The 20627-nt window shown below is 55.7% G+C and overlaps 1 protein-coding gene across 17 annotated transcripts in view; it reads left to right on the plus strand.

Moving 5' to 3' along the window:
- MYO18A (myosin XVIIIA) overlaps positions 1-20627 on the plus strand; it is a 103942-nt gene that overhangs the window by 79665 nt on the left and 3650 nt on the right. For 10 of the 17 annotated variants that reach the window (XM_032280993.1, XM_032280996.1, XM_032280997.1 and 7 more), the window contains 17 exons: positions 38-149; positions 598-725; positions 1041-1195; positions 2907-3030; positions 3116-3316; positions 3883-3993; positions 4542-4646; positions 4968-5114; positions 5503-5616; positions 6984-7100; positions 7295-7378; positions 7812-7949; positions 10599-10784; positions 11131-11270; positions 12062-12106; positions 15241-15363; positions 16671-17938. In XM_032280993.1, coding sequence (XP_032136884.1) covers positions 38-149; positions 598-725; positions 1041-1195; positions 2907-3030; positions 3116-3316; positions 3883-3993; positions 4542-4646; positions 4968-5114; positions 5503-5616; positions 6984-7100; positions 7295-7378; positions 7812-7949; positions 10599-10784; positions 11131-11270; positions 12062-12106; positions 15241-15363; positions 16671-17934 — 3294 coding nt within the window. In that variant the 3' untranslated portion in view covers positions 17935-17938. The remainder of the gene's footprint in view (positions 1-37; positions 150-597; positions 726-1040; positions 1196-2906; positions 3031-3115; positions 3317-3882; positions 3994-4541; positions 4647-4967; positions 5115-5502; positions 5617-6983; positions 7101-7294; positions 7379-7811; positions 7950-10598; positions 10785-11130; positions 11271-12061; positions 12107-15240; positions 15364-16670; positions 17939-20627) is intronic. The other 7 variants (XM_032281008.1, XM_032281005.1, XM_032281007.1 and 4 more) reach the window with 3 other exon arrangements.

A 20627-nucleotide genomic window follows, 5' to 3' on the forward strand; every position in this document is an offset into this window, starting at 1 on the left:
GGCGAAATGGCACACCCCATAACCCCATCTTTTGCAGACCCAGTACGATGCACTGAAGAAGCAGATGGAGGTGATGGAAATGGAGGTGATGGAGGCCCGTCTCATCCGGGCAGCGGAGATCAACGGGGAAGTGGATGATGATGATGCAGGTGGGCCCGAGGCCCAAGGAGCTTAGTAGTGGCTTGTGATGCGAGGCCTGATGCCTACCTCTGGATGGTTATGCCCCTTATCCAGGCCTGTCTCCCCTCTATAGGGCTGTTATAAGACTAAAGTGAAAGAAATAGATGAGGAGGCAGAGATGCCAGTAAATACAGGGGATTGTTATGTAGAGCTGAAACAGCCACGGCCATGACAAAGACTGAAGGCCATGGTCCCAGCAGTCCCTGGCAAGCGGACAGCACATGCAGCCACATCTCCCACTCTGGTCTTCTCCTGGCTAGTGGCTCCTTCTGCCTTGGAAGGAAGCCATCATTGCAGAGAGCGTTCTGAGCCTCGGCTGACTCTTCCTGCTGCCCCTCCCCGCCATCCTCCTTCCCCACTGCCCCTTATGTGGACTCTCAGCACCCTCATCCTCCCTTGTCTGCCTCAACCCCACAGGTGGTGAGTGGCGGCTGAAGTATGAGCGGGCTGTGCGGGAGGTGGACTTCACCAAGAAGAGGCTCCAGCAGGAGTTTGAGGACAAGCTGGAAGTGGAGCAACAGAACAAGAGGCAGCTGGAGCGGCGGGTGAGGCCGGGGAGGAGCCGAGGCCTGTATGTGGGAGGGCCAGGAGGGGACTGGTGCCTTGTGTTGGTCCAGTGAATGCTGGGGGCAGGCAGGCCTGGCCTGGGATGGATCGGGGAGGCTGGCATGTTAGCTTCTCCATGCAGGAGCAATCAGGAGCAAGCTATCATCAGAGCTTCTTCAGTTCCCTGAGAGACCCAACTTCCTCCTGCACCCCTGGGTCTTCCCCTCACTCACCCACCTCCCTCCTCGCCTTCTCCGCCAATGCTTCTGGGCCTCTCCGTGGCCACTGACTGTGCACCCCATCTTGGTCCCTAGCTCGGGGACCTGCAGGCAGATAGTGAGGAGAGCCAGCGGGCTCTGCAGCAGCTCAAGAAGAAGTGCCAGCGGCTGACGGCTGAGCTGCAGGACACCAAGCTGCACCTGGAGGGCCAGCAGGTCCGCAACCACGAGCTGGAGAAGAAGCAGAGGAGGTGGGTGGGCCCCTGCCCTGGGCCCAGAGAACCTTCTGGAGCAACCAAAGCCAGGACAGCCTCCTTGCCCTCCAGAGAGGAAAAAAGGAAGGACCTGAATTTGTCCAGGGGTCTTGCCTGCCTTGTCATTCATCTTGGAACATGAAGGGGCCCCCTCCTGACCTCCAGGGTAGACTCAGGCTGTGTCCCCACTGAAGGCCTGCCCAGGCCTCAGCTCTTGGAGGTGCTCCCTGCACCATGTACCTGTCACCCCATGCCAGGAAGGGCATCAACCAGGACCCATGCAGGAACCCCTGCATCCCTGCCCCTGGCCCCCAGCTCTGCCTCTCCCTCACTTGCCTTAGCTATACAAACACTCTCCTGACTAATGTCATTAAACTACCGTGCCACTTCCATCTCATTATGGTAATGATACAAAGGAGCGGGGTGGCCCTCACAGGAGAAAATCCAATCTAAATTAATTTCCTGGGCTGGGAATGAGGATGGGACGCCTTTATTAGCAGCAATGAGGAACCCACACACCCTAGGAACAGCAGGGCACCCCAGGGAGCGGGAACAGTGCCCGTTTCTCCTCTGCAGGGGAAGGGTTTCTCAGCAGAGGCACTGGTTGCCTTTGTGAAGGGGCATCCCCACACCTAGGACCCTGGGAGTGAAGATGGCAGAACAGAGCCTTTCCAGTGACCCTGGGTTACCCCTGGCCTCCTGAACCCCCACCATCTCCCCAGCTGGGGAAATAGGAAGGTTTTCCATTCCTCCCACCCAATACCATGACCACCACTTTCCTCGTTCTCATCTCTGCCCCCACCCACCCCTTTACCCAAGGGCTGGCACCCTTAGCTCAATCCCCCTTCTGAGCCCCCGATGGTAATACCAGCTCAGCCTAGTTACTGTGCTGCCATGCTCCCCACTGGGCAACTTATTAGGTTTCGGCTGCCCGGAGTTTTCTTATTTTTTTTTTTTTTTTGATGTGGGGTTGGGGTAAGGGGAGCTGTTCAATTTCCACAGGAACCTAATTAGCTATTCAGGGAAGGTGTTAAGAGGAATTTCAGCAATTTGCTCCATATTTAGCAGGAAATGGAAGGCTGGGAAGTGGAGGAGTGAAGAAAGAGGCCCCCCTGTGTGCCCATCGAGGCATGTGGCCAGCTGGGCACAGTGGGAATGCCAGCTCTGAACCCAGTGTGGGGTTTCCTGGTGGTGTCCTGCCAGCACTGCTGGGGTGTGTGGTCCTGGCCAAAGGCTGGTGCCCAGAGGCAGGGGCAAGGAGCTGGTTGCTGCTCTTACAGTTGCCAAACTGAATTGTGGAAAGTGAGTTAGTGGAAGCAGGGTGCTCATCTCTACCTTCTTCCCACCCAGCCCTCGCATGGGTCCCTCATTCTTTGATGTGTTGAAATGGAGAATGTAGAGACTTAACTCTTGAGGGGGCCTGTTCCCCTGCCTGGAAGCAGTCTATGGGTCTCTCCTAGGCCTACTTGGTGAAGGGCTCACCTATTTGAGTGCTCCCCATCCCAAACCCAGTTGCTCAATAGTGCCTCAGTGGCCTGACCTGCCACCTGTAGATGTCACCCCTACCTCACCACTGGCCCCACGTTAGGGCTGCATGGGTTCCCCCACCCCTGCTTGGGTCCTGTCCATGGCACGACCTCCTGACAGTCTCTGTGCGGGGGACCCCGGCTCTTTCCCCATCTGATGGAGACACCACGCTCCCTCACAGGTTTGACAGTGAGCTCTCGCAGGCGCACGAGGAGGCCCAGCGGGAGAAGCTGCAGCGGGAGAAGCTGCAGCGGGAGAAGGACATGCTCCTCGCTGAGGCTTTCAGCCTGAAGCAGCAACTGGAGGTGGGTAGGGCCACCCACCATCTGTGCCCTGTCCCCCTCGCAATCTGGGGCCAGCGCTGCACCCGCCTCATCTCTTTTGCTCCAGGAAAAAGACATGGACATTGCAGGGTTCACCCAGAAGGTTGTCTCCCTAGAGGCGGAGCTCCAGGACATTTCTTCCCAAGAGTCCAAGGATGAGGCCTCTCTGGCCAAGGTCAAGAAACAGCTCCGGGACCTAGAGGCCAAGGTCAAGGATCAGGAAGAGGAGCTGGATGAGCAGGCAGGGACCATTCAGATGCTGGAGCAGGTACAGGAGGGCTTGGCCAAGGGAGGGGTGAGGTGCAGTGGGGCCGCCACCATCCCCACAGCCAGACCCAGGCACGGGCCAGAGGATCCCGCCCGCATTCATTCCTGTGTTCACTCGCTCACCTACTCACAAAATGTGGAGTGAGCACCTCATCTGTTGCCAGCCACAGTGTGAAGACAATTAAGTGCTCGTGGAGCTTTCCACAAAAACAAATCTGATGGAGCTCTAGTAGGGAGGGGCTCAGGATGCATGGCAGCCGAGGGCCACAGGCCCACCCAGCCTGCCACCAAGCCACCAAGTCAGTTCAGGGAGCTAGAGCCTGCAGGCAGACAGAGAAGCTGCAGGGCTGTCCCCACTCCAGCTGCCTCTCTCTGGGCCTATGCTAGACCTCTAGTAAGGGAGTTCAGCTGCTCTAGAGAAGCTGTTGCCATGGGAGCAAGGTGCCGGCAAAGAGAACTGGCTGGCAGGACGTTCTCGACCCCTGAGCCTAGCGAGAGTCATGCACAGGTGGGGAGCGGGTGGGCGCTACTGAGGAGGGAACCCAGACCCTACTCCACTACCTCCAGGCCAAGTTGCGTCTGGAGATGGAGATGGAGCGGATGAGACAGACCCATTCTAAGGAGATGGAGAGTCGGGATGAGGAGGTGGAGGAGGCCCGGCAGTCATGTCAGAAGAAGGTAAGGTATCTGGGTACTTACCTGTCCAGCGTAACTGCCTGTTCCCATCACTGCTTTTTAGTCAGGGGCTTTTCTGTCTCCCTGCCTCGGCCACATTGTCTTCCTTTGTCATTCTGGGCCAGGAAGTGTCTCTCTGGATCCTGGCATTGGCAGGGAGGTATTGGCTCAGAGTCTGTAGAGAAACTTGGGACCCTGAGGAACTAATGCTCCCTGCTTTCTGTGCCAGGGGCAGCCCCCCATGGCCCTGCTGTGCTGCGCTGGTGCTGCCTGCAGTCAGCTAGCCTGGCCGGACAGGTCTCCACTGGGCAGCGATGTCTCCTACTCTGGCTCAGGTAGCCACCACATGTGGCCTGCCATCCCTCCTCGTCCCTCCCAGGCTGCTTTGAAACCCTAGAAACCTGGAATTTAGGTTCTGACCCCTCCATCAATATCATTGTGCTCAGGTCTGCCCCACTGTTTTCCTGGAGTGGGGGACCCAGAACAGAAGGGGCCTGCTTGGCACCAGGCACTAAAGGGACGGATGGGTCTCTGTCCCCACGGTACTCCAGTTAAAACAGATGGAAGTGCAGCTGGAGGAAGAGTATGAGGACAAGCAGAAGGTGCTGCGAGAGAAGCGGGAGCTGGAGGGCAAGCTCGCCACCCTCAGCGACCAGGTCAGGGAACGCTCCATCTGCCAAGCCTGGCCGGCTGCCTGCCCATGCAGCCTGATGGGTGGGGATCCTAGGAATGGGGAGCTGGGAACAGAGCTGCCAGTGGAATGGGGGTGCTCCAAAGAGCCCATCGTCATCCCTCATGGAATGGGGCATCACCATATGTTGGCACACCCAGGCCTTTCTCCTTGGTTGGCATGATCCTGGCTCTTCCAGGATCCTTATGGGGATGCTGATAATGAGGATGTGGTGAGGAGGGGGTTGGGGAAAACAGGAGGAGGCCGTGTGCTGGTGCCCAGAACCCCAACTGCTGGTGCCACCCAGGTGAACCGGCGGGACTTGGAGTCAGAGAAGCGGCTGCGGAAGGACCTGAAGCGCACCAAGGCCCTGCTCGCGGATGCCCAGCTCATGCTGGACCACCTGAAGAACAGCGCTCCCAGCAAGCGGGAGATCGCCCAGCTCAAGAACCAGGTATCTAGAGAGCACTGGCGCAGCAGAGCTTACCTTTTCCATTCTCTTTCTCTCTCTCTTGCTCCTCTCAGTGGCTCTTGAGTCCTTGGGAAGGAAAGTGACAGGAAAGAGGGGGGCCACATGTAGCAGCCAGACTCCCCAGGCTCTGTGTGTGTCTACTGTCTCACCACCCAGACCGGGGTGGTATGGATGGGGCCTGGTGCCCCACCAGCCCTGTGACAGGAGGAGATGTCCATGCATGCACCACCACACACCCATGGCCCTGGGGTCTGAAGTGAATGGAGGAGGAGGAGGAGGAGGCATCTGGGCTCCCTTTTCTCTGCACAGCCCTCCTGTGCCCAGGGAATGGCTGACATCTCTCTCTGGGGTGGGGGTGGTCTGTCTCCAGCTGGAGGAGTCAGAGTTCACCTGTGCAGCAGCTGTGAAAGCACGGAAAGCAATGGAAGTGGAGATTGAAGACCTGCACCTGCAGATTGATGACATCGCCAAAGCCAAGACTGCGGTGAGGGACCAGGGTGCCTGGGGCAGGGCTCAGGGGGCTGAGGCAAAATAGAGCTGTGACTGTGGCTCCCTTCACCCTAGATAGGTCCCTCCACACCAGGACTTGCTGCAGGAAGAGTAGGCCTCCCCTCCTCTGCATCTCCCCACTCTGAGCAGAGGCCTCAGGGAGGAACCGGTGGAAGAGGGAGCCAGCAAGGGCCCATCTCCCTGTTTAACCACCTGCCTGCAGGAGCTTGGCCGCAGGCCCCAACACCATAAATAAAGGCAGCTAATGTGGCTGAGGGATGTAAACAGGTACCTAGAGATTAGCAGAAGCACCGATAAGAGGACATGATGGCTCGGCTTCCCTCCCCTTCCCCCTGCCCAGCCCACTGACAAGCCCAAGCGGCAGCTAATTACAGCTCTTATTTAATGCCTCCCTTTTAATTCCCCACCTCTCCCACGGCCCATCCATCGGCAGAGAATTCATTACTGGGATGCGGCCACCAATACCTCCTTGGGCAGGGAATGGGACAGGGGAGGAGGCTAGGCTGGGCTGGTGGCTTCGTGGCCCCTGAGCTAGTCACCTGGCTGCTGAGAGATGCCAATCTCACAGGCATGATTTATCCCCGTGACATTTGTGCTCCTCAGCAGTTTTCAGGTGAGTAATTCAAATTCCTTAATTGTGTTAAAAAAGGCTGTTATAAAATTACCATTTTATTTAAATCTGAGTTAATAAATTTCTTGGCGGAGGCTTCCCCAGCTCCCCACAGCCCAGTAACAAGATGGATGGGGCAGAGAAGGAGCCAACACAGTCATTTTGGTTGGAATTACAGGCTAATAGATTCATTCATTTCCTGAAGCTGCTGTTGGCTCTCTCTTCCCCTCCCCCAAGGAGGGGACTGGCTGTGGAGGCTGGATGCCCAGGGAGTGGGCAGTCCCAGGGGAAATGACAGTCTAAGCCAGGAGACCTTCACAGATTTAAGGGGTCCTTCCCTGGGGCCTGAAGAGGGCAGAGTACATGCAGGTCAGGGCCTGGACTGATAGTGCCAGGATGATGGGTCATTTGTTCTGGGCAGACCTTTTCTGCCTTCTCATTAGCCTCAAAAGAGCTGCCAGGAAGCAGCTGTCATTCAGCTCAGAGGCCCAGGGTCTGCCTACACTGCACACAGCCCTTTACCTCATCTCCCTGGCCCAGAGCAGGGCAGGCAGCTCCCTGAGAGTCACTGGTCCTAGGACCCACTCCAGTGGGCGGGCTTAGCCCATTATCATCTTCTTTTCTATGCCCCCGCCATTGGAGGTGGCACAGGAGGAGGCTTGGACTTGCCACCTGGAGCCCACAGGCACACCGGGCCTGAGGCCCTCTGATCTGCCTTTGCCTCTGTCCAGCTGGAGGAGCAGCTGAGCCGCCTTCAGCGTGAGAAGAATGAGATACAGAACCGGCTGGAGGAGGATCAGGAAGACATGAACGAGCTGATGAAGAAGCACAAGGCCGCCGTGGCTCAGGTACCCCTGCCGGGAGTGCCCCTCACACTCTGCACCATCACCATCCTTCTGGTCTTCCTCATGGGTCTCCCACACAGCCACTTGTTTTGGGAGGTGACGGTGCAGGAACCTGGGTCCCCTGGTGTTCCAGCTGGGCTGGGCTAGCTGGATGTTTATGGGGGATCCTGCTTCTGATGCTCTCACCCCTTTCCCAGGCTTCTCGGGACCTGGCTCAGATAAATGATCTCCAGGCTCAGCTAGAAGAGGCCAACAAAGAGAAGCAAGAGCTGCAGGAGAAGGTGAGGACCAGGGGCTCCCTCAGGAGAGAGAGGGTGCCAGGGTTACTACATGTGGGAGGAACCCCCAAGTTCACAATTTAGAAGGTGCTTTTCTCTGCTATCAGTAATCCACAGAGCAGAGTAAGCTAGGAGCAAGAGCTAGGCTTGGAGCCATGTCACCATAGCAGACATTTGGGCTTCAGCTGCCTCATTTCCCATCTCTATTCCCTCTCCGGTCATTAGCTTTCTCCTTTCTCTCCGAAGGGCAAGATCTGTGCCAAGTGCTGGGGCAGATGGGGGAGGCCTCTGGCTTGGGGCCCCATTCTCTTTCCTCCCCAGTGCATCCCTCCCTCCCTCTGCCTTCTGGTCACCATGGTGATATTGCCTGCCCCAGATGCAGCCTCCTCCCTTTCTGGGCTCAGCTCTTTCTTCTCGTCCTGCCCCTGACCTCTAGCTGCAAGCCCTCCAGAGCCAGGTGGAGTTCCTGGAGCAGTCCATGGTGGACAAGTCCCTGGTGAGCAGGCAGGAAGCCAAGATACGGGAGCTGGAGACACGCCTGGAGTTTGAAAGGACGCAAGTGAAACGGCTGGAGGTGGGTTCCCACTTCTCTCGGGCCGCACCAAGCAGGGCAGAGCTGCCCCAGCGCTGGAGCCACGCATGCTCAGCAGGGCTGGGCAAATCCCTGGACACTCCTCAGAGGCTTGTGCCTCACTGCCAGGCCAGCTGACGGGCGGGTGCTTCTCTCTCACTCTGCCTGGCCTGCTCTCTGGGTACCGTGGAGCCCGCCTGCTTTACATTCTGTTTCCGTGCTTGCTTTCTGCCAAGGGACCAGAGCAGCTTAGCTCCTCGTCTTCATATTTTCCTCCACCACGAGCTCCCCCCGCCTGTTCCCCTCAACCGGCTCTCTGGCAGGGTCATAAATATGCAGCGGATGGTGCCACTTCTGTGCAGACTGGAGCTTCCTCTCTCATCTGCCCTCCCTCTCCTCCTCTCCCCTTCCCTGCTTTATTCCCTTTCTTCCTCACTTCTTCCTGCCCTCCTGTCTCTGCTTTTTCTCTCTGTCTTCCTTCTTCTTGATTACGGCCCTATTCTTTCTTCTCCCTTCATATTTTTTCCTCTCCCCAATCTTATTTCTCTTTCTCACCCTCTTCTCATCCCATTCTCCTCTTCCCTTATTATAAAGTTCATTCTATTTTTTTTTTTGTTTGAGACAGTGTCTCGCTCTGTTGCCCAGTCAGTCTGTAGTGCGGTGATATGATCATGGCTTACTGTAGCCTCGACCCCCTGGGCTCAAGCAATCAATCCTCCCATCTTCCTGCCTCAGCCTTCTGTGTAGCTGGGACCACGGGCATGTGCCACCATGCCTGGCTAATTTTTGTATTTTTTGTAGAGACAGGGTTTTGCTTGTTCTCCAGGCTGGTCTCGAACTCCTAGGCTCAAGCAATCCGCCTGCCTCAGCCTCCCAAAGTGCTGGGATTACAGGCGTGAGTCACCAAGCCAGACCCTATTTTTCTTTCTCTTCCCTTTAATCCTTCTCCTTTTTTGTTCACCTTTTCTCTATCTTTTTATCCTCTTTCCTTCCAGCTGGAGTTTCCATATTCCAAATTCAATCCTTTTTCTTTTCGTTTTTTTTTTTTTTTTTGAGACAAGGTCTCACTCTCACCCAGGCTGGAGTGCAGTGGTATAATATCAGCTCACTGCCATCTCCACCTCCCAGGCTCAAGCAGTCTTCCCATCCCAGCCTTCTAAGTAGCCGGGACTACAGGCACATGCCACCATACCCAGCTAATTTTTGTATTTTTTGTAGAGACGGGGTTTCACCATGTTTTCCTGGCTGGTCTCAAACTCCTGGGCTCAAGCAATCCACCTGCCTCAGGCTCCCAAAGTGCTGAGATTACAGGCGTGAGCCACCATGCTGGACCAATCCTTTTTCTTTTGGTCTCCAAAGCCAGCATGGGCCAGCGCCTTCCATCTCTGGCAGAGCAGATAGCAAGAGAGAGGCAGAAAGGATTCTCTCCTGGGTTTACACCCGTCTCACCTTATTTTTAAGTTCTTGAGTTTTTAAGCATTTGTCTCCACACCTTCGGTTCTGCCTGGGCCCTGTGTTGATGAGTGTGGTTGATGAGGGGCAGCCCTACCACCTCCTTCATCAACTCCCAGTCCATGGAGCAGGCACTTAGGTAGGGATGGAAACAGGTGGGCATCTAGAGGGCATTAATAACCTGGAGACAGGAAGAGAGCACAACTGACCCTCCCAAGGTAGGGTCACAGTCCTCAGGAGAGCTGGAGAGAGTTGGGGGAAACTTAAGAGTTTATTTACTGCCCACACCAACCTCAGGCTGGCTAATAATATTTTGATCCCTATTTTACATACAGGAAGGGTTACCCAAGGTCACAGAGCTATCAAGGGACAGAGAGGCCATTGGTCTGATGGACACAGGGCAGGCCCACAGGATCTGTCTCCTTTTCTCTTGAGCCTAGTCCCTTTCTGCACCTCTATCTCTCAGGTTCCCTTCTGCTCAGAGAGTTTTGTGGTTTAGACCCATAGGATATTAAACATGAATGGCCCAATCCTGCAGCCTGGCTCTGTTATTTTAGGGACATAGAGGCTAGAGGCCCAGTCAGAGGTAGAACCAGGGTTACAAGCAGATGCAGGATTCTTTGCTCACATTCAACCCCTCTCTCCAGGTCATTTCTTGCTCCGCATCCCACTACCTGGTGGGAGATTTATTAGGCTTAGAAAGATGCTCTCTGCTTGGAATCTGATGATTGTTTAGTCTCTCCTAATCCAGAACTCCAGTAAAGCCATTTAGCTCTGAGCACAGGATCTAGCATTTGGGGCCTCTGGGTTCAGAGTCCCTGTGGGAAGCCCTACTGACCTCAGAGGACTCTACATGCCATGTCAATACGGACAGGCCCACTAGGCTGTACCCAGAACACTCCCTCAGTCTTGGTGTAGTAATGATGATAATAGCCCCTTTCATCTTTCAAAGTGCATTCACATTCATTACCTTATTCATCCTCAGAATAAGGTAATAACCCTGGGAGGCAGGTGTTATTCTCCCCCCATTTTACAGAAAAGCAAGGGAAACCTCAGGATTGCTAGCCCAGGTAGCCAATGAATAGTGGAGCCAGAGCTCTGACCCAGGCCTCCTGACCCAGAGCAGAGCTCTGCCACACCCTCCCTCTACCTGGCTGACGGGCCTACTTGCTGTGCCTTTCTTCCCACCTGCCTGTCCAGAGCCTGGCCAGCCGGCTCAAGGAAAACATGGAGAAGCTGACCGAGGAGCGGGATCAGCGCATTGCAGCTGAGAACCGGGAGAAGGAGCAGAACAAGCGGCTACAGAGGCAGCTCCGGGACACCAAGGAGGAGATGGGCGAGCTTTCGAGGAAGGAGGCTGAGGCGAGCCGCAAGAAGCATGAACTGGTAATGCCCCCTGTCCCCCACGGGCCCCATGTGGCAGCCCACTGAGTAGCTGCTGAATGTATGTCTCACTTTGGCCTGGTTGGGGATAGGCTGCAAAGAATTCAGATGAGTCGGAGAATGGGAGGGAGGAGGAGGATATCAAGAGGGTAGACCAGGGAGCCAGTGGCACTGGAGGCTCCCTCAGGCCCCCACAGCCCAGCAGCACCAGAGCGGAAAAGGCTCTGGAAGCCTGTGTCAGCCCTCAGGTAGCGCCCCCATGGCTGGGAGGGACTCAAAGCAGGCTTCTTCTGGGCATCTGGAGGAGAGGCTAGCCCTCCTGCAAACTGGGCCGCCCCCTCCCTCCTAGGAGATGGATCTGGAAAGCTTGGAGGCTGCTAACCAGAGCCTCCAGGCCGACCTAAAGCTGGCATTCAAGCGCATCGGGGACCTGCAGGCCGCCATTGAGGACGAGATGGAGAGTGATGAGAATGAGGACCTCATCAACAGGTGAGGGGTGGCCTCTGGGGCATCTGCAGCCAGAACAGAGGCCCTCTTGACCGCCTCTGGAACCAGGCCACCAGGTAGAACAGTTGCAACCTCTGCCTCCCCATGACCGAGCCACCAACCCACCCTCCCTTTACTGCCAGACCCCAGCACAGCCTGTCCTGCAGGGCCAGAGGGTGAGACAGGTACACTCTGAGTGAGGCCTCCCACCCAGTCGCCCCTCCCTGGGACCAGGCCCTCCTGCTCTGCCCGCTCAAGATGAGTTATTCCCCCGTTTAGCTGCATTTCCGATGGCGTCTGCCCCACTCTGGGGAGAGCAGAGATTTAAAGGCTGTGATGCCTTGTTACTATGCCAGAGATTTTCTCATAAAACCCACCCAGGGAATGGTTTGGAGAGAAAGAGAGATTTGTAGTCTTAGGTGGATGAGAAAGTCACAAGGAAGGAAGGCCGGCAGTGCGGGGTGGTACCAGGCCTTGGAGAAGCTCCCAAGGTTTCACTAGGCACACCCTAGACCTGCACCCTTCCCACCTCAGGGCTGGGGCCCCTCCTGCAGGCAAGTCCGGGGCAGCACAGAGAGCCTGCTGCATTGGGGCAGAGAAGAGATGCCAGGGACAGCCCAGATCAGGTTCTGAGGACAGCACTATCACGCATCCCCCTACCTGGTCTCAGCCAACCAGAGCTGGCTCTTGCCGAGGGAAGAGAGGTCCTCAGCTAAGGAGTCCACCTTGGGTTGCCCATTCATTTCGTCTGTTTCCTCTGGACCCCTTGCCCACCCTTGTCTCTCTATTTCCAGTTTGCAGGATATGGTGACAAAGTATCAGAAAAGAAAGAATAAACTGTGAGGACTGGAGCGCATGTGCTCTCTGCCTGTCCTCGAGGGTGTCTAACCACCCCTAACACTGGCTCATACCTTGGGGCCGCTGCACGCCGCATGTGGACACAGCCTCCCCACACTCACGCCTCGCTGGTCTCTAACACTAACACTCTGACTCTGTCCTCGGGGGAGGCTGGGAGTGGGCAATGAGGTGCGCTCCCTGGAAGGCTGGGGCTGGCCTGGGCACCCTTGGTAGGCAGGATGGGGGGCTCCTGCAGAAAGGAAGGCACAGCCTATTTGAGAAGTCTACCTTCCTGAGCTCCAGCACGTTCCTCCCTCAAAAACCAAGTGTGGCCATCTCTCTGGCCTATTTCTCTGGGAGAAAGTCTGTTTGGGCTGGATCTGTCCACATCCTTGGGCTCCTTGGGAGCCTGAGCTGCCTGAAAGAAGCGGGTATGTTTCATCTTTAAAGGTTCGCCACCTTCTCTTGGCAGACAAGGGTGGAAGGTGAGGGGCATCTCCCAGTTTCTTGTTTGGAGAAAGCATTCAGGCAGCTAATCATGGGCTGCTCTGCTGTGGCGAGGGAAGGGAACACAGCCAGATGTGTTTACTTTACTCCCTGCGGCACTGTGGGCAGAGGGAGGCCCTGGCGGCGTGTGTGCTGGTGCTGTCTGTCAGGTGGCGGGAAGCCCAGGAAATCCACCCCTCTCTTTTCCCTCTTTCTGGGTGGGAGCTGGACAGCAAATGCAGATGCGCAGGCCTTCAGGCAGAGCGGGCTGATCCTCCATCAAGTTCAACAGGGTTGTTTTTTGGAGGCTGTTTTTCTAGCATGGCATTGGGTTTCTTCCCCCACTCTCTCTTGCCTGGCGGGCCCCCTCCCTGGCCAAGATGGGCTGGTGGCAGCACACAGGACTCGGTGAGAGCTAATGATAAATGTAATAGTGTGTAACAGTGATAGAGGGCCGCTGGAGCCTGGTTGTCACACACAATTAATATCCCCCGCCGTTCTGTCTCCGTTTGTTTGTTCCCCCACGATTCAGCTCCCAGTTAACTAATAGCACATGAGCCCGGACATAAATTGTATTTGACGCAAGGTTTAATTCCGACCATTTAAAATTTCAACTGCCCCCTGAGCCTGCCTGCCCCTGGAGTTTGTTTATGGGCCTGATTATTTAAGGAAAAGAACATCTTCTAGATGCTTGCAACTAAAAGGAAGGCAAGGGCAGGTAGGCCAGCTTTGCAACCCATCCACTACTCTGAATGTAAGGAGGAGAATTCGTATTCTGGGCCCACAACTGTTCGTCCCCTGTGTGTTTCAACCCTGCCATCCTTGGGCGGTAAGAGCTTCAAGGGGCTGATAAAATGCGCATTTAAAATTATATTCTAAACTACTGCCAGGCATGCACACACACAGGCACACCGCGCATGCACACACATGCACACCGGTGTGCGCTCACATAGACGCATGGGGACGTGCAGCTCTAACCAGGTTCCCGCTGATGGCAGAGAGGTGGTGTGGCTCCTTCCTCAACAGCTCTGGGCCCCAGCTCCAAGTTATTGAGCCCAGCGCACTAAGGCGGGCAGAAAAATAATGTTTCGATTTACTTAGAGATACAGTTGTTATTGCCATAACCTTAATGAAAGCAGTAAACAGCACAATATTAAGGGAGATTTATACAGAAACGCTTTTAACATGTAGACATAGATTTTGCGATGCATACAGCACCTCCTTTCTAAAAGCAATCAATATGGTTATGAACGGCATGATAAATTATAGGCTCTGAAGCTAGAGAGGGAGGTTTTTTGCACGGGTGTATAAATCAGGTGGTATTGGTGTTCCATGGGGCCCATGCACCACAGTAAATCTGCCAGGCTCGGACAGGCACAGGGCTTGCATTAGCAGTTTCGAGGCTGTCTGCTAAACTCCTGTTTACCTGGGGCATCAGCCAGCCTCGTCTTTGTTATAATTCTGTATTTGACGGAAGCCCATAAAATATGCCTCTTTATTCCCCTCCCCATGAGTTGGGCTTTCTCCTGGTCCCCAGAACAATCTGGTGGTTTTGTGTGTCCCTGTGTGTGTGTGTGCACGTGCCTGTGTGGCTATTTAAGAACATAATTCAGAAATGGGGCCATTCCTGTTGACACAGAGGAAAGGAAATTTATATCAAGGAGAAACCCTAGCCTATCCGTAGCAGGGGAACTTGGTGAGCAGACATTCTGCAGAATTTTAGAAGCAATTTTACCCAGAAGCTGTCTCCAAGCCCAACTGCTTCATGAGGAGGGTGACCATGACTTCAGCCTCAAAATTTGGCTCCTTTGGGCTTTCCTGTAAGTGCTAAGGTCGGCTCTGCCAGATGAAGCACTTTTGAGCAAGGGCTGGGGGCTACCTGATAAGGCAAGAGGAGACCTTGAGCGACAGGGCTCTGGGCTGGGACTTTCTGAGCCCAGCTGGGTCTCCAGGGACAATTTAGATGCTAAAGCTACTGCTAGTCCCTCTGGAAATGCCAATGCCTCTGCTTTTCCTTTCTCTGTTTCTTAAGAGCCAGAGAAGCCACAGGGTGGATCTGGGATATGGCCTGGGCCTCCTTAATCTAGAGCCCAGGTTGGTGCTGCCATCTACTAAGGAGACCTCCAGCTTCAAGCTAACTCCAAATCCTATGAAACTCTTGCCTTCTGCTCTGTGGCCAACAGCCCAGCTCTTGTAACAAAGGCATGGAAAATGACAGCAGCTATAGCCACAATTTGAGGAGTGGAAGACAAGAAACAGCAGAGTAGTCCTCAAGGAGTCACCAAAGGACCCAGGGCTCCTCTTCTTAGCTCAGAGCCATTTAGGTGTAATTGATGAGTGGATGGTCTTTCGGTAATTCTCCTTGGGTTGGTCAGCTGAACAGGGGCCTGTCACAGATAACTGGCATGGGAGCTGCCTCCATGCTCCTCAGGTTCTTCTTGGTGGCTGTCACAGTGTGGCTGCTGAGTGGCGACAGGCTCCTTGTGAATGGCGTGCTCTAATCTCTCTCATTCTCCCCCCAACTCACGCGCATGCCGCCCACAACCCCCTGCCCACGACACCCCCTGTACCCCTTTCTGCTCTCCGCCTGGGCAGCAGGTACCCATCTCTTTCCTGGCCTTGCCTACCTTTCTGCTCCTTATCCCTACAGTGAGGGAGACTCAGATGTGGATTCGGAGCTGGAGGACCGGGTTGACGGGGTCAAGTCCTGGTTGTCAAAAAACAAGGGACCTTCCAAGGCAGCTTCTGATGATGGCAGCTTGAAGAGTTCCAGGTGAGCATGTGGTCTTGCGCTGGGAGGAAAAGCCGTCTCGTGCCACCAGGAATGGATGAGCAGCGCCTGGATCCCATGAGGGCAGGCCTGCGTCTCTTGCCTGGCGTCTGTGAAAACAGCCCAGGTGTGCTTCTGGCATGTGCATGAGCACAGGAAGAGGCTTAGTTTCTTCTTATCCAGGGCTGCAGCTCCCTTATTTTTCTCAGGTAATGTTTTCCCATTAGGCTCCAGGCCTTGGTTTGGCGTAGGTTTAATGTCACCTCCACTTATTCAACAAATGTTGATCAAACTTCCTAATAGTTCAGATTCCTGGAATCAAGACTGGGATGGAGCACAGGACACTCTTGATCCCACAGCCCTGGCCAGCTCTGGATCTCTGACATCTTACCATGAAAAGCAGCAGAAGAGGCACCAGTTCCACTGATTCTTGTCCCAGCTACAGGCACATTTGTCTTTCTCTGCCCCTTCCCTCCTTCCTCTAATCTCTTCACTGCCCCCATGTCTTTCTACCTAATAGCCACTAGGGGAACAGGCTCCCTGTTTTCTAGCCAGTCATAGTCCTCTGATCACATAGACAGTCACCCCTGGAATCCAGAGCTTCCTCTTCCCTATCCCTTTCCTGCGGACCAGTGTGGCAGTAGGGAGAAAGAACAGCCCTCAGCCCCCTCCCCTCCTAAAGCCACATCCCTACTCCCCTCCCACAACGTAGAATCCTCCCCACAACCCAAGCCCATCCTGATCCTCCAGGGCACACCTCTCCCCATCCCCTCCCAGAGACAGCAGGTAGACTGGGTACAAAAAGTAACGTCCCTCCCTCCCTTCTCCAGCTCCCCTGAGGCCCCTTCCCCAAGCCTGGCCCCTCATCAGAAGCACACAGCAGCCCCCTCTAATTGGTTTAATTTATTCGGCCAAACAACATTTTGTTATTGCAGATAATGCCGGCTTCCCCGCCCCAATGCCGTGGTTCACCACGGCGTGGCACGAGGCTCCAGGTAGTTGACAATGAAATAAATTGAACTAAACGTTTAGAGGGGGAAAAGTGATGAAATAGAACAATAGTCTAATTTACATGACATTCTCCATGAAGCTATTTTCACTGACGCAAATTATTTTGCTTCATTTCCTCCGACACTCTCACCACCACTTTGCCAGGGCTGCCGTTTTCTCCTCCTTTAGCCTCCCTCCCCCTGTGTCTTTATTCTCTGGGTTTAATGCTTGTTCCTCTCTCTCTCTCTCAACCTCCCTCCCTCCCTGCTGCCATCATCCATGGCTGCTTCTCACATCCTCCCTGGAACGGCCCTCTGCAGCCTCTCTAAGGAGGCCCCAGGGGTGGAGGAGAGGCCGGCCTCGGTGGTGAGCTCCCTGAGCTATCGGAAGCGGCTCACCCTGAAGGACTCCATCGGGGGCACCGGGGATACAGATTCACTCTTCACCTCCCTGAGCGAGCGGGCTGCCTCCCCCGAGAGGCCCCCACGGAAGGCCCGCGTGGGCCCCAGGGAGGAGCCAGGCCCGGGCAGGAAGTCCGAGGAGCCGGAGGAGGAGCGCAGCTCTGTCCTCCCCGGGGCTGGGGGGCGCGCGGGCCGGAAGCGGTGGGGCTCCGACTTCAGCCGGGCCTCCCCGGTCTCTGCACCCGTCAGCCGGGCCTCCTCGGCCACGCGGCGGGGCTCTGGTGAGGACAGGGCCGGCTCCTCCCTGAGCTTCTCGCTGTCGGGCTCGCCCAGTTCCCGCCGCAGCGCTTCCCGGCTCGACAGCCTGTCCCGGACGCTCAGCCCTTCCCTGAGCCGGGCCTCGGGCCTAGGCCGGGAGAGCCCCGATTCCCGCCTGTCCCTGGGCCAGAGCTGCCTGGACGAGTGGGACGACGGCGCCAGCGTGGCCTTGAGTGAGACCTGCTCGCAGTACAGCCACCCGTCGCTGGCCCGCAGTCTGTCGGTGCCACCGCGGCCACGCAGCTCGGCCTCGGCCATGGACGAGCCTCCCAGCTCCAGCGTCCGCCCCGTCGGCCGTCACTCGTACCTGGACCCAGACCTGGAGGCTGCCATCAACGAGGTCTTGAGCTACAAGCCTGTTCCATTCCAACGGAGCAGCCTGGAGCCCGACTCTGAGGAGGATGACAGGAAGAGCATCCAGAGTGCCCGGAGCGCCCACCTGGACCCCCCAGAGCGAGCTGCCAGCATCCGCCGCTCCGCCTCCGCTGCTGATGTGTCCCGGTCGCACAGCGGCAGGAAGAGCCGGAGCCCGCGAAGACGCAGGAGCAGAAGGAGCAGCTCCAGCTCCAGCTCCAGCTCCAGCTCTGAAGCTTCCTCGGAGCACAAGAGGCGGAAGAAGGGACGCTCTCGGAAGAGCAAGAAGTCCAAGTCTAGGAGAAAGAAAACAGAGTCTGAGTCCTCCTCGTCGTCATCCAGCGGCTCGACCGTGTCCAGCCACAGCCGCTCCAGTGTGAAGAAGGGCCCAACTGCAGAAAGTGAAGAGGCCGGGCGGATGCACCGGCCGTCGAAGAAGGAGGAGAAGAAGCGCAAGAAGGAGGTGGACAGCCTGATGATGCGGTACCTCTACCGGCCTGAGAGCGACTAGTGCAGTAGGTGGCACCCGGCCTGGTTTCAGCATGGCGTGTCCCACCTTGTGTGAACTAACGTGCTCCCTGCCCCTCCGGCGGCCATCTCAGGGCCCACCCGCATTCCTCTCTGGCACGCCTGGCTGCCTTGGAGAGCAGGGGCCCGCCAAGCTAGTCAGCCTTCCTGAGCCCAGAGCCCCATCAGTTGATCTCGCTGGTGATGTCATAGCTCCCACTTACAAGTCCTGATCCTGGACCAGGGACAGGGACTGTCCTTAATACCTGCCACATTTTAGTCATTTAGCCCTCACGGTAGCTCCATAACAAAGGTCTCATTAGCCCTGTTTCATAGAAGATGAAGCTGAGGCTTGGAGAGGTTAAGTCACTTGCCGTGTGGTCACGCGCAGCTGACAAGGGTTGTTGCCAGGGTCTGAATGGGGTCTGCCCACCTCCAACCCTCTTGCCTTAACCCACTCCTCCACACCGCCAGTGCAGAGCACATGGGTGACATGTTTACTGTGTGAGCCTGGCAGCACCCTTTCAGAAGCTTTCGTTCATGGCCCCAACAGGCTGGGCCCAGGAAAGGTCCCAAGCTGATACCCCAGCTGTGGTTGGTGCACATCAGTGACCCTAAGCTATTATGGGGCCTTTTGCTCAGCTCTCCCTCCCCCTACCCCACCCCCACAAAGCCACCTTCCTCTCTGGCATAGATCTCAAGCCTAGGAGTACAAGGTTCACAGGGCTGCAGCCCACACAGCACCACACCCTACAGCAGACCCAGGAGATGCCTGACTCCCTCCCCAGCCTTCCCACCAAAGGCCCACACATGGGCGTCACCTCAGTTCTACTCATCTTGTAAAGTTCTAATGAACAGAAATTAGCAGCTGCTGAGTGACAGCCCCCTCCTGGCTCTCCTGCCTCCCCCAGCTCTTCTCCCTGTGGGGAGGGAGATCTAGCAGTTAGGCCCTTTATGCCCACACCCTCACCGTGGAAGAAGGGCAGAGCCTGACTCATTGGAATCCCATTGTTGCCAGTTTCCCTGGTGGGTGGTGACATTTTAGATCACCCTGCTTATGTGAAGCTGTTTTCGGCATGGTGCCTTTCCAGGGCAAGCTTGCTGCTTCCCAGGAGGTATGACCCCCGAGTGCAGCCCCCTGGGGCACGGGCATTTATTTCCCAGATGCATGAACTAACACACCTGTCGCGTGCTTGTGCAGTGGAGCAGCTGGACACCCAGGCTGACTTTGAATGGATTATACCAAAAGGGACTTCTTTAAGACCTTTTAAGGAATGGAGCAAGTGAAATAGCTCAGCCCTGCTCTGTCACTTCCCCCATGCAGCAGATGGTTACTGAGTGCTCCAGGAGGAACAGGAAGCATCTCTGTTGTACTAGGGAACCTGTGTTGGCTCCATAGTTAAGACAAGAGTCGGCCGGGCACGGTGGCCCACACCTGTAATCCCAGCACTTTGGGAAGCCGAGGCAGACAGATCACCTGAGGTCAGGAGTTTGAGACCAGCCTGGCCAAGATGATGAAACCCCGTTTCTACTAAAAATACAAAAATTAGCCGAGCGTGGTGGTGTGCACTTATAGTCCCAGCTACTCAGGAGGCAGAGGCAGGAGAATTGCTTGAACCCGGGAGGTGGAGATTGCAATGAACTGAGATCTCATCACTGCACTCCAGCCTGAGTGACAGAGTGAGACTCCATCTCAAAAAAAAAAAAAGTTAAAATATTTGATCAGCCATCTTAGCCTTCCCCTTAGCAGCCCTGTTAAGTGCCCCACACCTCCAGGGCAGGAAGTCAGCTGATGGACCCAGGAGAGATGTTTGGAAAGCAAAGAGGGCCAGGCCTTTCTGCACACTGTGCCTCTACCCCAAGAAGGACATGGGCCTAAAGCTGGGCCATCCCACACTGACTGGCGACTGGCAGATTTCAGACCCCAGTGCCCTCAGCCCGCCATCATCCTTGACCCCACAACCAGCAAGAACAAAAAACCAAAGGCCTATTCTTCCACCAGTCACCACCACAGTTCCTCTTTTCCACCAGGAAAGCTGGAGTAGCCCTGACACCTATACACCATCACCTCAAAGAAGGATTGGATTCACTGTTGGTAGAGTGGCACCAAGCCAGAACCTAGCCAAGCAACACTGAGCCAGAGGGAAAAGGCCTGGGGAAGGGGGACCTCGGTGGTGCTCAGCATCAACTGGCCTTGGGGTGGGGGCATGGGACGGAGCAGTCACTTAGCTTCCTATCTGGTAATGAGGACCAGCGAGAATTTGCAGCAGGAATGCAGCTTCCATAATGAAGTTAAGGGGAGGGAAGCTGCTTCCCTGGGCTTGCCTGGCGGGAATTACCTTATATACCAAATTGTTTGTGACAGCGCTGAGCAGGAGACACTGGCTTGTGGGGAGGAAGGCTTTTTTAAACAATTTGGTTAAAATGTTCAAATTGCCTGCCCTGACTCTTGCCCTGGAGAGGAGGGCAGCTGCCTGCTGTTGGCTCCCTGATGGCTGGAGCAGTGGACGCCACTAAGGAGACTGGCTAAAGATCACCCAAGCTAGAGGCAAGAGCAATCTCATGGGTCCACTGCCCAAGGCAGAGAGAGAGTTTACCACCTCCCTGGCAGCCTCTGCCACTGCCCAGCATCTTGACGAAACAGTGTGGAAACCTGGCTATCATTTATCCAGGTGTCTGCCTGGCAGGCACAGGAAT

The sequence above is a fragment of the Sapajus apella genome, unplaced genomic scaffold (genome assembly GCF_009761245.1).
Source record: "Sapajus apella isolate SASKATOON/1434 unplaced genomic scaffold, GSC_monkey_1.0 scaffold12, whole genome shotgun sequence".
Taxonomy (NCBI): domain Eukaryota; kingdom Metazoa; phylum Chordata; class Mammalia; order Primates; family Cebidae; genus Sapajus; species Sapajus apella.